Genomic DNA, 16606 nt, shown 5'->3' on the forward strand with positions numbered 1-16606 from the left:
ATCTCAGAGTGGTAGGTAACTGCAATCTGTCAAAAGGGTGCTGGCAAGCAGCAGGAACAGAAGCGAAGTCTCCTACAGTTTACCTAGAGAAGGAAGAAGGCAAGGTGTTTTACAGTTTACCTAGAGGTTAGTTCTTGTACATTATACTTTGGCTATTAGCAGACATTGGTGTTTGATTAGCAAGAGTTCAGAGTCCAAAATTCCGTGTTTAATGGTAAAAGCCACTGCAATCTTATACAGCGTAAGAAAACCCCATCTTTAAAATGAAAGCAGAAGGCCAGATGAAGTGGCTCATGCCTGTAAATCCCAACACTTTGGGAGGCCGAGGCAAGCGGATGGCTTGAGCCCAGGAGTTTGAGACCAGCCTGGGCAATACAGCAAAACCCCGTCTCTACAAAAAAAACACAAAAATTAGCTGGGCATGGTGGTGCACGCCTTTGGTACCAGCTACTCAGGAGGCTGAGGTGGGAGGATCGCTTGTACCCAGGAGACAGAAGTTGCACTGAGCCAAGATCATGCCACTATACTCTAGCCTGGGCAACAGAGTGAGACCCTGCCTCAAAAGAGGGGGAAAAAAAAGTTCCAACAAAATGGAAGCAGAGAAGACTGGTAGGGAAAAAAAGTATCCAAAGGCATTGTGCAGCGTGTCCTATTTAATTCTATATGGTACAGTTTCTTTCCTCTAGCTTTTGCAGAGTGCCTTTCTTGGGGCTTTGGAATCACATGTGAATTTTTAAAGGCGATTTGATCAGAAAGAAAGATTACAGAAAAGTTAACGTTCACAGAGCTATGTTGTACATTTACTCACAATTTTACAGCCGCCTTGAAAAATACCAAAGGCATATAAATACTGTCATATATCTGCACACCACCACCTTGATGACAATAATAGTTCTCGGAAACGGTAAAGCATTCTTTAAACAAGTCAAATATATACATACTGAATCCCCAACTTGAAACAATGACAGAAGGAAATAATTATTACTCAAATAATGTAATAATAATAGTAGTAAGTACAGAAAATGGTCCTAAGAGATGGAAAGGTATACATTTAATCACTTCCTGGTCATTAGAGCAAAAGAAAGCTGTTTCAAACAAAAAGAATTAAATGAGATAATTAAAAATAAACATACCCATCTTTGGTCTGATCCACCACTCCACTTAAAAGTTCCACAGTCTTTGGATTAGGCTGGCTTTCTCCAAAAATGTTCAAGTATCGAGTGACAAAGTCATTGGGGGACATGAAAAATTCACCGTTTTTCTCAATGCTTGCATACTGTTTTAAAAAAAGAAAAACAATATTTTATATATTTGATTTTCAAAAGTATATAATCATGGGATCGATATGTGAAAAAGCTGAAAATATCCAAATGATAAAATATCAGATATGATTATGTACTCTTCACAATGACCATTATCTCCCAACACTTCAAAGAAAAAACAAGTCAAATTTTATGTGTATAAACTTAACTGGGAGCAATGTTTTCCCACAGGGACATTTGGCAATATCTGATGGCAATTAAGATTGTCATAACATGCGAGGAAGGGTGCTACTGACTCCAGCGGGTAGAGGCCAGGGATGTTGCTAAACATCCAACAATGCGCAGGATGACTCCCTGCAAAAGACGGTTCTCCAGCCCAAAGTGTGGGCAATGTCCAGGTTCAGCAACCCTGGTTTACAGAAATTTGGAAAGACAAACTATGTCTTGCTTTTTAGCAAAGGCACATAGTTTAAAAAAAAAAAAAAAAAAAAGTGGAACTACGAAGTCATGGAGACAAACAACCTAATTCCTTTGCCCTGTTCCTGCTTTAAGAGCATCAATGATACAAGAAAGGATGGCAAACAAGCTAAGCTGGAAAGCAAACTACTAAGTGCATATCATCTTGGGCAATCTTACGGAGGGAGGCAGTAAATGCTGCTCTAGTTACTGTCCTCTCCACTCTAAAGCATTACCATGCAGAAATGCTCAGTAAGAATTAGGTGGCATACAATGCTTCCTCACAGTGTTCTCCTAAGGTCTGGCCCTTAATGTGATAACACTCCAGCCTGGGTAAGAGGGAACCCACTAATTTCTGTTGCATGGAGCCCTAAGGGTAGAAATGCTGAGAAACCACATGGGATCTTGTGGTGTCCTTATGAAGCAGGACACGGCCTCTTGATCCTGGGGACAAAACAGTGGTTTGGGGACTCAGGATGCAAGGACAGTGCATCTACAAGAACAAGCCTAGTTGGGTGACAAGAACCACACTGGTAGCCATAGTGATGGAGGGTGCGCAGTGAAGTGCCAGGGCAGTGTCTCCTCTCTCTCTCTAATCCAAGTTAAGCCTGAAAAAAAGTTTAATTCCAATGCAGACTAAGGCTTTGCTCAGATACTCAGTAATAATAAGCTTTGGCGTCCCACGGGCCTGGATTGTGCCTCTTACCACCTGAATGGCCTCAGGTAGGTAACTAAAGCTTTTGGTAACTCAGGTTCCTCATTCATAAAATGAGTAGAACAACATTACAGCTTCATAAGACAGATGCTAGAAACAAATGAGATAATCATGTCATCTACTTAGCACAATGCCCTATACACAATAAGTACTTTATATTACATAAATGCTCTATAGTATTGTCTTACAGGTAACATTTTTTAAGCACACTACAAGGGAAAGGCTCAAAGATGCCCCAGTGATCCTACCAGTCTTCAGTTAGCATTTAATTCAGCTTTTTGGACATGTAAAGAATTATATTTTGATTTTCCTAACTGAGCCAAAATAAGATAAAAATATAAAGGAAATATCACTGCTAATTACAGCAATCCTATGACTTAGGAGTTACACTACCTAAGGTTGCCCGATAGTGAATAATTTATTTTAACATACAATTTAACTTTTCTAGTACCAGTAGACATTTCCAGTTTTTAGTATTTTTAAATAAAGCTAAGGTAGCAAGCTTTGTATATAACATTTGTCCAAATTCCTGGCAATTTTCAAAGGCTAGGCTCCCAGAAGAGAAACTGTTGAGTCAAAGGAGAGGAACTTTTGGGCTCTTGGTACTTATTATCACACTGCTCCCCGGAAAAGATTGTACCAATTTACAAGCCCACCAACAGTGTGTGAACATGCTCTTTACTCGCTTTGGTCTATTATATTTGTTGCAAATATTTTTCCAGTTTGGTATTTTTATATAATTGAGTCTATAGAATTTTTTTCTCCTTTGAAATTTCTTCCATTACTTTTCTAAGCTTAGACACTAGTTGTATTAGTCTGTTCTTACACCGCTAATAAAGACATACCCAAGACTGGGTAATTTATAAAGAAAAAGAGGTTTAATGGACTCACAGTTCCACATGGCTGGGGAGGCCTCACAATCATGGTGGAAGGCGAATGAGGAGCAAAGTCATATCTTAACATGGCGGTAGGCAAGAGAGCCTGTGCAGGGGAACTACCATTTGTAAAACCATCAGACATCGTGAGACTTATTCACTACCACGAGAACAGTATGAGGGAAACCACCCCCATGATTCAATGATCTCCACCTGGCTCCACCCTTTAAATGTGGGGATTATTACAATTTAAGCTGAAATTTGGGTGGGGACACAGCCAAACCTTATCACCAGTCTTTCTTTCATTTCAGGACTAAATATCAGAGAGTTTCTCTGAGTTTTTTTAAACTCTGCTCTCCCTGCAGCAGTGAGCAGAGGGTCCCTATAGGGGGAACAGACTATATCCTTATAGCCACCACATCTTTAAAATGTCATTAATCCTTCTTTGAGAACATTTTTCGCTAGCAACCTGAAGCCTTCCTCCCTTGCAATTTTCGGGAGTTTTATTATGATTAAACATACACCTGAAAAATGGGAAGAGTTTTAGGAGTTCTCATACAACGTTGTATAATACTTATTGTCATCACCAAGAAATACCACCATACCCAGTGAAGATGACAGCAAAGGAAACCAGAAGGAACCTATCACTACAAATGCCCATTCCCCAAGGGCAGGGGTCCTATCTGGCCTGCTCACCACCAGTCACAGTAAATTGATAAAGGTTTGTAAGCTGTGAATGAGCCAGGGTAGAACCATAATCATCCAGCTGCCCTTTTGCCATGAATCACTCACATCCTGGGACTGAAGGACAAATCCCCTACACTGTTTTCCAACCACTGAGAAGGTGCACACAACAGGTCACTGCATCTGCCCATCCTTTACTTTGATTCCCTGTTATAGGGATGGAACACAATATAATTAAGGATTTGAATCTGGATTGGGTATTTCATATTAGGGAACTACCATTAATTTTATTAGGTGCACAATGGTATTACGACTGTGTAGGAGATTGTTTTTATTATTTGAAGCTCTACGCTAAATTATTTAGGGTGAATTATAGTGATAGCTAAGTTATATTTACATTAACATAAATCAGAAAAAAATGTATAAACTAATACGACAAGTACTACTTTAAATTAGATGATGGTTATGTGGGTTTTACTACTGTATTTTCTGTATGTCTGAAAAATTATCACAATAAAGTTAAAAATAAATTTAAGAAACATAAATGGTCAATAAACATATTGCTCTATTTAAAAAATGAATATTTTAAATAAGATACAATTTTTCAACTAACAGATTGGCATAAAGTCTTTTTTGTTGCTGCTACAGTATTTTTTTCATAATAATCTGAGTTGATATAATGTAGGAAATGAACACTTCCATGTTCCCACCCAAAATATATATTGAAACAACCTTCACGAGTGGCAGTCTACCAAGAGGAATCACAAGCCTTAATATGTTGTAAACCCATTCTAACCCAATGGTGCCACTTCTAGGAATTTATCCTAAGAAAATAATGCTAGCTATGTGCAAAAATGTAGGTACAACACTATCATTATAGTGCTGTTATGATAGTAAAGCACAGGAGACAACTAAATATCCAATAATAAATAGTGGTTCGATAAATTAGCGCAAAACAGAAACAGCCATATGTAGGAATATTATGCAGCATTAAAAATATTGTAGAAGGCTTCCTTTCAGCCAGAACCACCATCTTCCAGTAATTCGCCAAAATGATGAACACAAAGGGAAAGAGGAGAGGCATCCGATACCTGTTCTCTAGGCCTTTTAGAAAACATGGAGTCACCTGGCTAACACGGTGAAACCCCGTCTCTACTAAAAAATACAAAAAAAACTAGCCGGGCGCGGTGGCGGGTGCCTGTAGTCCCAGCTACTTGGGAGGCTGAGGCAGGAGAATGGTGTAAACCCGGGAGGCGGAGCTTGCAGACAGCTGAGATCCGGCCACTGCACTCCAGCCCAGGCGACAGAGCGAGACTCCGTCTCAAAAAAAAAAAAAAAAAAAAGGAAACATGGAGTTGTTCCTTTGGCCACATATATGCAAATCTATAAGAAAGGTGATATTGTAGACATGAAGGGAATGGGTACCGTTCAAAAAGGAATGCTCTACAAGTGTTAACATGGCAAAAGTAGAGGAGTCTACAATGCCACCCAGCATGCTGCTGGCACTGTTGTAAACAAACAAGTTAAGGGCAAGACTCTTGCCAAGAGAATTAATGTGTGTGCTGAGCACATTAAGCACTCTAAGAGCTGAGATAGCTTCCTGAAAAGGGTAAAGAAAAATGATCAGAAAAAGAAGGAAGCCAAAGAGTAAGGTACCTGGTGTCAGCCTGCTCCACGCAGAGAAGCACACTTTGTGGGAACCCACGGGAAGGAGCCTGCGCTGTTGGAAACTATTACCTATGACTTCATGGCATAATAGGTGTTAAAAGAAAAAAAAAAGACCCCTGGACTGTAAAAATGTTTCTCTTCATCGAATAGAAGTGTGGTGTCCTCTCCCCCAAAGAAATATTTAAAGCAAATTTTAATTGTGTCCTAATTCATTGTATAATGTCTTTATTAATGAAATTTAATGTATTGCTTGCCAAAAGATGTGAGGTAGCTTACTGCGCAAGAAATTACTCAACTGGTTAGAAGATGGCGAGATATTATTTATGACATATTTGTACTAGTTTAAAAATAGTCCCTCTAAATCATCATGGAAGAAGTAATTTACAAAAATAAAAAAAGTAGAAGCACATTGAATTATAGGAAAAACTATTTGTAACATAGCAGGTAAGGGAAAAAACTAGATATAAAACAGTAATTTTTTTCTCCTAAGGGGAAAAAAAATTATATACATACAGAGAGACACATAGACTGAGAAATAAATAAATATATAAATATCTGCATCTACCTTCCTATGCAAAGATCACAAGTTACTTTTGTTCATATATCCACCTTTTAAATTTTCCATAAATATAAAACTGGTGTGATAAAAAGCTTTCCAAAAAGAGAATTAACTGTTTTTCAAAATTTACCTACAAACATTTTAAAAGTGGATACCATGTTTTTGTTGACAGAACAATTATAAAAATCCAAGTGTAGGCCGGGCGTGGTGGCTCAAGCCTGTAATCCCAGCACTTTGGGAGGCCGAGACGGGCAGATCACGAGGTCAGGAGATCAAGACCATCCTGGCGAACACGGTGAAACCCCGTCTCTACTAAAAAAATACAAAAAGAAACTAGCCGGGCAAGGTGGCAGGCGCCTGTAGTCCCAGCTACTAGGGAGGCTGAGGCAGGAGAATGGCATAAACCCAGGAGGCGGAACTTGTAGTGAGCCGAGATCGTGCCACTGCACTCCAGCTTGGGCGACAGAGCAAGACTCTGTCTCAAAAAAAAAAAAAAAAAAATCCAAGTGTAATTCAGTTACTCTGTAATATGTCTTACGTTTCTCATTCAGCCCTTTTCCCCAATTTTCCCATCTTTCGCTACAGAGATTTAATTATATGAGACTATATACTTCTAAACAGTTGACATGGTTTGTCTGTGTCCCTTCCCAAATCTCACCCTGAATTGTAATACTCCCTACGTGTCGGGGCAGGGACAGCTCGAGATAACTGAATCATGGGTGCGGTCTCCCCATAAAGTCTCACAAGATGTGGTGGTTTTATAAATGGGAGTTCCCCTGCACAAGCGCTCTTGTCGGTCACCATATAAGATGAGACTTTGTTCCTCATTTGCCTTCTACCATGATTGTGAGGCCTCTCTAGCCATGTGGAACTGAGTCAATTAAACTTCTTTGCTTCATAAATTACCCAGTCTTGGGTATGCCTTTATTAGCAGCCTGAGAACAGACTAATACAATAGCATGCATCATCTCTTTTTCTCCCTGAAGCTACTGGCTCCCTCTCACTTTCAAGCTACTGGCTCCCTCTCACTTTCTCTATTACTAATACAGTAGTACCCATCATCTCTTTTCCTTCCTGGAGCTACTGGCTCCCTCTCACTTTCTCTATTCTTATTACTGGCTCCTCTCTGCATCCAGGCTGTATTTCCTCACTGCTCTCTCTTATCCATTATAAAAAATCAGCCATCTTCATCAAATATTCTCTCAAAGTGACTCTATCTTGCCATTCTCCATTCCTCCTGCTGCCACAACCCTAACGCTGCCTAACTTGTGGCATTGTTGCACCAATCAAATCTCACACTCACCTCCTTGTCAAAAAACCTCAAATGCTTCCTACTGTTTAGTGGAATGCCAAACTCCCAATTACCTTTCCAATCCTATCACCCACACCTTGTGATACTTAGCATAAAAAGTTGTATTTAAATAAACATTTAAAGGATGACCAAGACTCCTTCAACCTGGAGAGGTTGTTTTCTCCCCGACTCATCTCCAGTCCTTCCCTCGAATGCGTTCCTTGTCGCCTCTCCCACTTGTCCCTGAGACTCCCCAAGTTTTCTCTCCTCAAGGCCTTCCCTGACCACTCCCCACAACAGGGGCTGCTCCCTCCTTCCACCTCCTATAGCATTTGCTTTAACCACAATGTGGGCCCTTGGAGTATGCCAACTTTAAGATTCTTTGTTACCTCCTGCATGCCTATCCATCTGGTCTCCTATATAAAATCTGAGCTCCTTTAAGATGTGGTCATTGTTATACACCTTTTGCACCTCCCACTCACCACAGAGTTTCATGGTGTTTTATTTAAACTGTAGGCACTCAATACACATCTGTTTAAGCTAACAGGAAGCAACACCAAAAGCACTAGGCAAACAGAAAAATGCATGTCATTAGGCTAGAAACAAAACTGACTTCCTAGACTTTAACTTCTACATCTAGATGAAACATTACCTGCCACTTGCCACAAGAACATCCTCCATAAGAAAACATCTGTCGTTGGCCGGGCGTGGTGGCTCAAGCCTGTAATCCCAGCACTTTGGGAGGCCAAGGCGGGCGGATCACGAGGTCAGGAGATCAAGACCATCCTGGCTAACATGGTGAAACCCCATCTCTAATAAAAATACAGAAAATTAGCTGGGCATGGTGGCAGGTGCCTGTAGTCCCAGCTACTTGGGAGGCTGAGGCAGGAGAATGGCATGAACCCAGCTAGGCAGAGCTTGCAGTGAGCTGAGATCGCACCACTGCACTCCAGCCTGGGCGACAGAGAGAGACTGCATCTCAAAAAAGAGAAAACATCTGTCGTATGCCTTAGCCCCACGTTTTATAACAAGTCCTGCCCTGACTACCACCAGCCAGGACCCTGTGCCCCGAGCCAGTCCAACTGTGTAGCCATTCCCTCCACACACGTGGCACTGTGACAGCTCTTTACTTTGTATGTGTTGTTTTCTTTGCCTAAAAAGGTCTTCCGTTGCCAACAAACCCTTCTCTACGTACTCATCTTCGAGCGCAGTTCAAACATTACCACCTCCCCATAACCTAATGACTCTCCATAGAAAGATATAATTAGACCACATCATCTTCCTGTTAATTAAGGCTATACAATACTTATCAATCATATCATGGCTTCTGGGGTTTTTTATACTTACACACAGTTCTCACTCAGATATTTATGGACAGGAACCATGATGTCTGCATTGATATATACCCAGTCCATGAAACTGTACCTAGGTACCTTCAAAAAAAACAGTGGAACTGATTCTAAATTCTCAAATAAATGAAAAGGTCAGAATTTGGCTCATTTTAATCCCGCAGAAGCCCTCTTTCCTTATCTGGCTCAATTTCACTGGCTGTCACTGATCTACAGAGCTGCCAACTTTCCTGCTACCATCACACCTGGTGTGAAGGCTGCAATGAAGCTCCCTTCCAACTGCCAAGCTACAGAAGAATCCTGTCTTTACATAGGTTAGCAGAGAGAAGGGTAGGATATTTCACATGGAATTTTTACTAAGAAGAAAGTCAAGTCCGGAAAAAGTCACAGAAAATCAGCAAAGTAGACAGGTTTACAGAATGCTTACTGCTGATCCATAATGAACTAAAAAGCTCAGCCTCGTACAGTCCCCTCATTGCTGTGTTTCCCGTTCTTCCCCTCACCACAATACCATCTGTGATAAATGGTAAACCCGACATCCTTAGCATGCTAAGCCAAGGCAGACTTGGGTTGGTACCACACTATCCAGGCCTGGTGAGGTCACCAGAACTTTTGCCAGATGCACAATCCTTTCCACAAACTGCTGACTGCTGTTTTCTTCAGGTACGGCCCCCCTGACGTCATCTCTTAGGACTCCAAGCCACATACAAATTCTTACTCAAAAGTCACATAGTCCCAACCACCCCAAGGGAAGAGAGTACTTCCCTATCTATCCCAAAAGTTCCACCCTCGGCCTTCAAGGCCACTTAAACAGAAACACTACAGGTGTCTCTCCAGAACTCTGCATGGAATCTCACCCTCTCTAGGTCTACCTGATCAATTAGACTCTCCCCCAGTATAGTCCTGTAGGCTGCTGAAAGAGGATGTAGCAGCTGACAAAGACACATTGTTCCAAATTAAAGTCTCAGTCTAGCTTCTCCAGGGACCATACGGCCTTGAAAGGTGGACACAGCCTTTAAGTGGAGTCTTCTCAATGGATCACACCAACCAGTGAGATTCTAAAATGCACCATCTATTGAGACACCCTCTATGATGTTCCCACTTCCTATCAGAAGGATGCCCACCACTCTTGCTTGTTTAGAAAACAGCAGTAACAGATAGGTCCAGAGTTCAAAGAATGATGACTACTTTACCAGCTTAAGTTAATGAGTGACTCTGTTTTGATAGGATCTTTGGCAGTCCACTTAGTTACTCTTCTACAAGTGGTCTTTCAGATTTCTGTCACTGGAGTTTTACAATATCAACAGACCTTAAACACACATACAAAAATCTTCTCTGGTTCTCTCATACACACCTCATTCCAACCATGGTGGTCCCAACAAGCACAACTATAGAGATCAGCTTAGGTAAGGAACAAATGTTTTTCTGTTTTCTGGACTTTCATCCTCCAGAATCCTTTTCCACCTTAGAAACTGTATACGGTATTGTGGCCGGACGCAGTGGCTCATGCCTGTAATCTCAGCACTTTAGGAGGCCAAGGCAGGCAGATCACTTGAGGTCAGGAGTTCAAGACCAGCCTGGCCAGCAGGGTGAAACCCCGTCTCTACTAAAAATACAAAAATTAACCAGGCGTGGTGGTGCACTCCTATAATCCCAGCTACTCGGGAGGCTGAGGCATGAGAATCACTTGAACCCAGGAGGCAGAGGTTGTAGTAAGCCAACATCACGCAACTTGCGCTCCAGTCTGGGTGACAGAGTGAGACTCTGTCTCAAAAAAAAAAGGAAACTCTATAGTGTATTTCTGGGCTAAAAACAAATTTATAAAGAATCTCGCTTTGTTTTTAACAGACAGGGTCTCACTCTGTCATCCAGGCTGGAGCACAGTGGCATATTCATGGCTCACTGAAGCCTTAAATTCCTAGGCCCAAGCGATCCTCCTACCTCAGCCTCTCACTGGGATTACAGATGTCCACAAGCCTGATTTTTTATGTATAATCCAAATCTCCTTACAAATGTGTCTTTTTTTTTGTCCTCCCCACAAAACTATCCCTGCTTTTAATCCACTTGCTTGTGGAGTCTTCATTTCTCCTTTACTTAAATTATTACTTAATTTCAAGCATTTAGTGAATCAATATATAACATGTATCAGATGCAGGACACCTTTCACATAAGTTACCTCACTGAATCGTTATGTTAAAAAATGTTTTATTATGCCAATGTTCAGGCCAGGGACAGTGGCTCACACCTGCAATCCCAGCACTTTGGGAGACCGAGGTGGGCAGATCGCCTGAGGTCAAGAGTTCAAAACCAGCCTGATCAACATGGTGAAACCCCATCTCTACTAAAAACACAAAATTAGCCAGGTGTAGTGGCGCATGCCTGTAATCCCAACTACTCAGGAGCCTGAGGCAGGAGAATCGCTTGAACCCAGGAGGTGGAGGTTGCAGTGAGTTGAGAAAAACGCCGTTGCACTCCAGCCTGGGCAACAAGAGTGAAACTTTGTCTCAAAACAAAAAGAAAAGAAAATTTTCAAGCATATACAAAGTAGAGAGAACAGTATAATAAACCCAATATTCCATTTCCCAATTTCAAAAGTTATCATCATACCGCCTACTCATTTTCCTCAACCCACCGAAACTGGATTATTTAAAAGCAAATCTCAGAAATTGTACTCTCATCTATAAATGTTTCAGTGTATATCTCTAAAACATAGACTGTATATTTCCCATAATGAGAATACTATCAGCCTAAACATCAATTAATAACAACTCCTTAATATCAAATATCCTATCCATGTTCAAAGTCCTTAATGTCTCAACTAGTTTTAATAGTAACACACTGTGATGAGGAAAGGGAGACTCATAGATTTAATACCTTTCCACACCATACTCAGTACACATCCAATTTCTCATTTGACACCCTGGTCCTCTTTCCATACAACTCAGCTGCCTTTTCATAATGTTTAGAAAGACATATATATATATACATATATATATTATGTGTGTATATATATTATCTTACAAAAGTGGCCTTTTCTTTTTTGAGTACTTTAATTTCAGCTGAATAACACAAAGGTGTTTCAGTGTCTGGAACCTGAGACAGACTTTTATTCTATTAATCATTCACTGCCCAATATCACAAAATAGGTGGAAATATAAGATGCCAGTATAAGACACAAACTTCTATCGTGTCTGTTGTGCTCTAGTATCTACTATTATCCATACTGGGGCCTCCTCCCAGGACACTGCAGTCATCATAAAGTGATGATAATGATGACGATAACAACAACAGTAGGCTTCTACCAGGGAGAGACAGGATAGGCCCGTGGATGAGTGAAGGATTACTGAGATGTTTACAATGAACTTTAAACTTCCTAGGAGAAAAAGGTATATGGGTCAATACTGAAAGGGTAAATGGGTTGCAAAACTCAACACTCCAGCAACTGCTTTTATTCACATACCTTACACCAATTGAGATAAAAGAAATTAAAATACAAACAATGTTGTCATCACAGTCACCTACGAATTAGTTTCCTATACATTTTAAAAAGCAGATGCATTTGTAAGGCTCTCCCCTTTTAAGACATGTTGGGAATTTTTATTTTATTTTATTTTATTTTTATTTTTTATTGAGACAGAGTCTTGCTCTGTCACCCAGGCTGAAGTGCATTGGCATGATCTCAGTTCACTGCAACCTCTGCCTCCCAGGTTCAAGCAACTCTCCCGCCTCAGCCTCCGGAGCAGCTGGGATTACAGGCACATGCCACCACACCTGGCTAATTTTTGTAATTTTAGTAAAGATGGGGTTTCACCATGTTGTCCAAGCTGGTCTCAAACTCCTGAGCTCAGGTAATCCACCCGTCTCGACCGCCCAAAGTGCTGTGATTACAGGCGTGAGCCACCACACCAGGCTGACACTTTGGGATTTTTAAAAAATATAACAATGAAATAAAGAGCTGTTTGAAAATAATCTTTAAAAGTTATAGAACACAAATCAAACAAGAAACAAAATAGATTCCTTTATACTGACCTTCAAAAATATTGTTCTAAGCTCAGCTGGATCTGCTCTCTTGGTTAAAGCCACCTAAAAATAAACATAAAAATGTTTATGTTATTACAACAAAGCTGACAAATCAAGCTAGCCGACTAAAGGAAAATAAATCTCACGTTAGAAATTAGTGTATTTCATTTTTGTACTTAAATACCATGTTACCCCAATGCATAAAATATGCCCCCTCCCCATTTTAAATTAGACTCCTTATGTAGCTTCTAAAATGATACAATTTTATGCAAGGAAACAATAGCAAAAGCTCTTAATATCTAATGTTGAATATATATAATTTATTAAAAACAAAGAAAAGATGAAACATTACAAGCACCTGGCATTTTTTACTTATAATCCAGTGTAAACCATGCTCTTTCACAGGAGAATTTAAATATACAAATGTTTGTCAACTATGCAAGAGAACGTATTTCTGTTTGTTTTTGAGACGAGTCTCTCTCTGTTGCCCAGGCTGGAGTGTAGTGGTGCGATCTCGGCTCAGTGCTACCTCCGCCGCCCAGGTTCAAGCGATTCTCCTGCCTCAGCCTCCCAAGTAGCTAGGACTGCAGGCACATACTACCAGTGGCAGCTAACTTATGTATTTTTAGTAGAGACAGGGTTTCACCGTGTGAGCCAGGCTGGTCTCAAACTCCTGACCTCAGGCGATCTCCCCGCCTCAGCCTCCCAAAGTGCTGAGATTATAAGCATGAGCCATCATGCCCAGCCAAGAGAACATATTTCTTAAAGAAGTCAGTGAACTAGGGAAATCATATTAACTCAAGGGAGCTACTTCTCACAGTTTCACCATGAACAGGCATGCATACCTCACTACCTGGGCATGCCAAAGAACTTCTCCTCCTTTCCTCAGCTTTTAATTAATAAATCATAAGTCTTCAAAAGTATGATATTATTCTACATATTTTAGAATTACAAGGGGCTGTGGTTACCTTTGAAGAGCAAAAATTGACAGATTAGGTCAGAATGGGTGTTGTGCTTAATTCTCCAGGCCACAAAGTCCAAAAACATAGCTGGGGAAAAAGCAAGACAAACTTGAACATGGCTTCCCCAGGCCAACACAAAAGAGCCCTTATGTGGAACCAAACAGTGGGTTTATTCAATGTCCCAACACCCAATCCTGCTGGCAAAAAACGTCATGAGACTGAGTTCTCACCAAGCACAGAGTCACCCCATGATGAAGCCAAGGAGAGGCTCCTGGAAGCACCCAACACTAGACCCATGTTGCTATCCACAGGGAGACTTATGCAAATTGTTCTAAATCCCTTCTGTGCACTGGTGAAGGCTGTTCTGAGATCTTTGGACAATGAGTTCTCTGTCTCTAAATATGGAACTGCCTGAGCTCCCAGGCTCTCCACTGTCAGGAATAATTTTATTTACTAATCACTAGAATGGGAGTAGTCTTTCTGAAACCTGATGCTTGGTCACCTTGTTTCCCAAAGCAAAACTGATAACTCTTCATTTCAGCTGAGTACTCGTAACCAACAAGGCTATTTCCATCCATAAGAATACTTTTTTTTTTTTTTTTGGACATGGAGTTTCACTCTTGTTGCCCAGGCTGGAGTGCAATGGCGCGATCTCAGCTCATTGCAACCTCTGTCCCCCAGGTTCAAACAATTCTCCTGCCTCAGTCTCCCAAGTAGCTGGGATTACAGGCATGCACCACCACATGTGGCTACATTTTTTATTTTTAGTAGAGATGGGGTTTCATCATGTTGGCCAGGCTGGTCTCCAACTCGTGACCTCAGGTGATCTGCCCGCCTCAGACTCCCAAAATGCTGGGATTACAGGCATGAGCCACTGCGCCCAGCCATGTATTTTTAATCTTTTTTAAAATCCTGAATTAGTAAGTGTTCTCTGCTGTTCAACAGAGGAAAAGAAAATATACTGCTAGTCAGCCTAAGATGAATGACTCTGCTGCCCTAAAAGCTTCAGAGAGGACTCCCTCCTCTCAGATCTGTATTCTGAGAAAGGTAGGGTAGGACGAACACAAGAGAACATGGGACAGCATAAAAATGCCTCCATCCTCCACTTTAAGAGCAGAAAAATCCCCTCCTTGATGGTTAGAGTCCCACATCTCATGGAAGTACATAACACTTTTTTCAAAACCATATGGTACGCTAAGTTCTTAACTGTTTTCCTCTTAAAAGCAAAATAAATTTTCTACAAAATGAAGTATTCTTGCTGTATCTGAATACCACATCCTTTAAAATCTAATTAATTCTTTATGCCATGAACTTTGTAAGGTCTCCCCTGGGCCATGTTATTTCAGAGTAAACTTTCCCTGCCCTAAATTCCCATAGCACATTTCTGTCTAAGGATCCTGAAATGTATATTCAGTGCTCCCCATCAGAACTACACCTCAAAGGGGGAAAAAGAGTGTTCACTTTGTAACCCTCTCGGGGTCTAGGGCAGAGAACACAAATCAAAACAAAGTCAGAGAATGATCCAACACTTGTAAGACATGTTGCCAAGTATGACTATTATCTCATTGGATTCTTGCTGCAAATCAGAGTCAGATAGGATGGATATTACTGCCCTAATTTTACAGAAGAGGAAACCAAAGCTCAGAAAGTATCAATTATTTCCCCAGAAAAGTCAGATTAAGTGCCAATCTGACATTTCTAAATGTTTTCTGAGCTGAGATCAGATCCCAAATATTCCATCTCATACCGTAGTGGCCTTACTACTGACCCACATTACAGGCAGCTTCAAAGTGATGGTAACTTGCATTAACTGGCAATATAATACAGTCATGCATTGCTTAACAACAGGGAAACATTCTGAAAAATGCATTGTTAAGTGATTTCATCATTGTGTGAACATCCTACAGTGTACTTATACAAATCTTGATGGTGTAGCCTACTACATACCTAGGCAAATGAGATAGCCTATTGCTCTCCTAGGCTATAAATCTATACAGCATGTTACTATACTGAGTACTGTAGGCAACTGTAAAACAATGTGTATCTAAACACAGAAAAGGTATGGTAAAAATATGGTTTTAAAAGATAAAAAGTAGAACACCTGTACAGGGCAGCTCTATTATAATTTATGTGAACACCATCCATATATGTAGTCCTTCATTGACGAAAACATCCTTATGTGGTACATGACTGCTATATAGTATAAGCCTAAAAATCAAAACTCTCCCAATTTCTCCTAACAGTGTGTAGTGTCTGTCCAATGCTGTGATTAAGGACATGATCTTACAGGAATGGTGGCTCATACCTATAATCCCAGCACTTTGGGAGGCCAAGGTGGAAGGATCACTTGAGCCCAGGAGTTTGAGACCAGCCTGGGCAAGATAGTGACACCCCATCTTCATTTAAAAAAAAAAAAAAAAAAGAACATGGCCTTAGTGTCAGATCATCCTCAAATAGGGAGCAGGACCAACCTCATAAACTCACTGGCTACGTGACCTGGAGGCCCTGACCTCTTAGCCTCACCTTCCTCATTTATAAAACAGGGAGTCCTAGACAGCTAGAAGACTAATATGAGATAATGACATAAAGTGCTTAGCACCAAAAAGGCCACACAGTTAAAGTGCTCATAAATGGTATCTATTACTATTTGTATTATTTATCCAAAGATGTTTATATTCTACCATGTTTATGCCTTAATAAATCTAAATGACGGGTAAACTGTCTCATAATTTGGAAGGGAGAAATTAGCAAAAGAGAAGAGAAAG

The 16606-nt window shown here is 40.7% G+C and overlaps 1 protein-coding gene across 2 annotated transcripts in view; it reads right to left on the bottom strand.

The window, feature by feature from the left end:
- Positions 1 to 16606, bottom strand: part of SLC25A13 (solute carrier family 25 member 13) — a 199993-nt gene that overhangs the window by 163111 nt on the left and 20276 nt on the right. For both annotated transcript variants that reach the window (XM_010356270.2, XM_010356271.2), the window contains exons 2-3: positions 12889 to 12942; positions 1134 to 1276 (exon numbers count right to left, since the gene is read on the bottom strand). In XM_010356270.2, coding sequence (XP_010354572.1) covers positions 1134 to 1276; positions 12889 to 12942 — 197 coding nt within the window. The remainder of the gene's footprint in view (positions 1 to 1133; positions 1277 to 12888; positions 12943 to 16606) is intronic.

This window comes from Rhinopithecus roxellana, chromosome 6, assembly GCF_007565055.1.
Source record: "Rhinopithecus roxellana isolate Shanxi Qingling chromosome 6, ASM756505v1, whole genome shotgun sequence".
NCBI lineage: Eukaryota > Metazoa > Chordata > Mammalia > Primates > Cercopithecidae > Rhinopithecus > Rhinopithecus roxellana.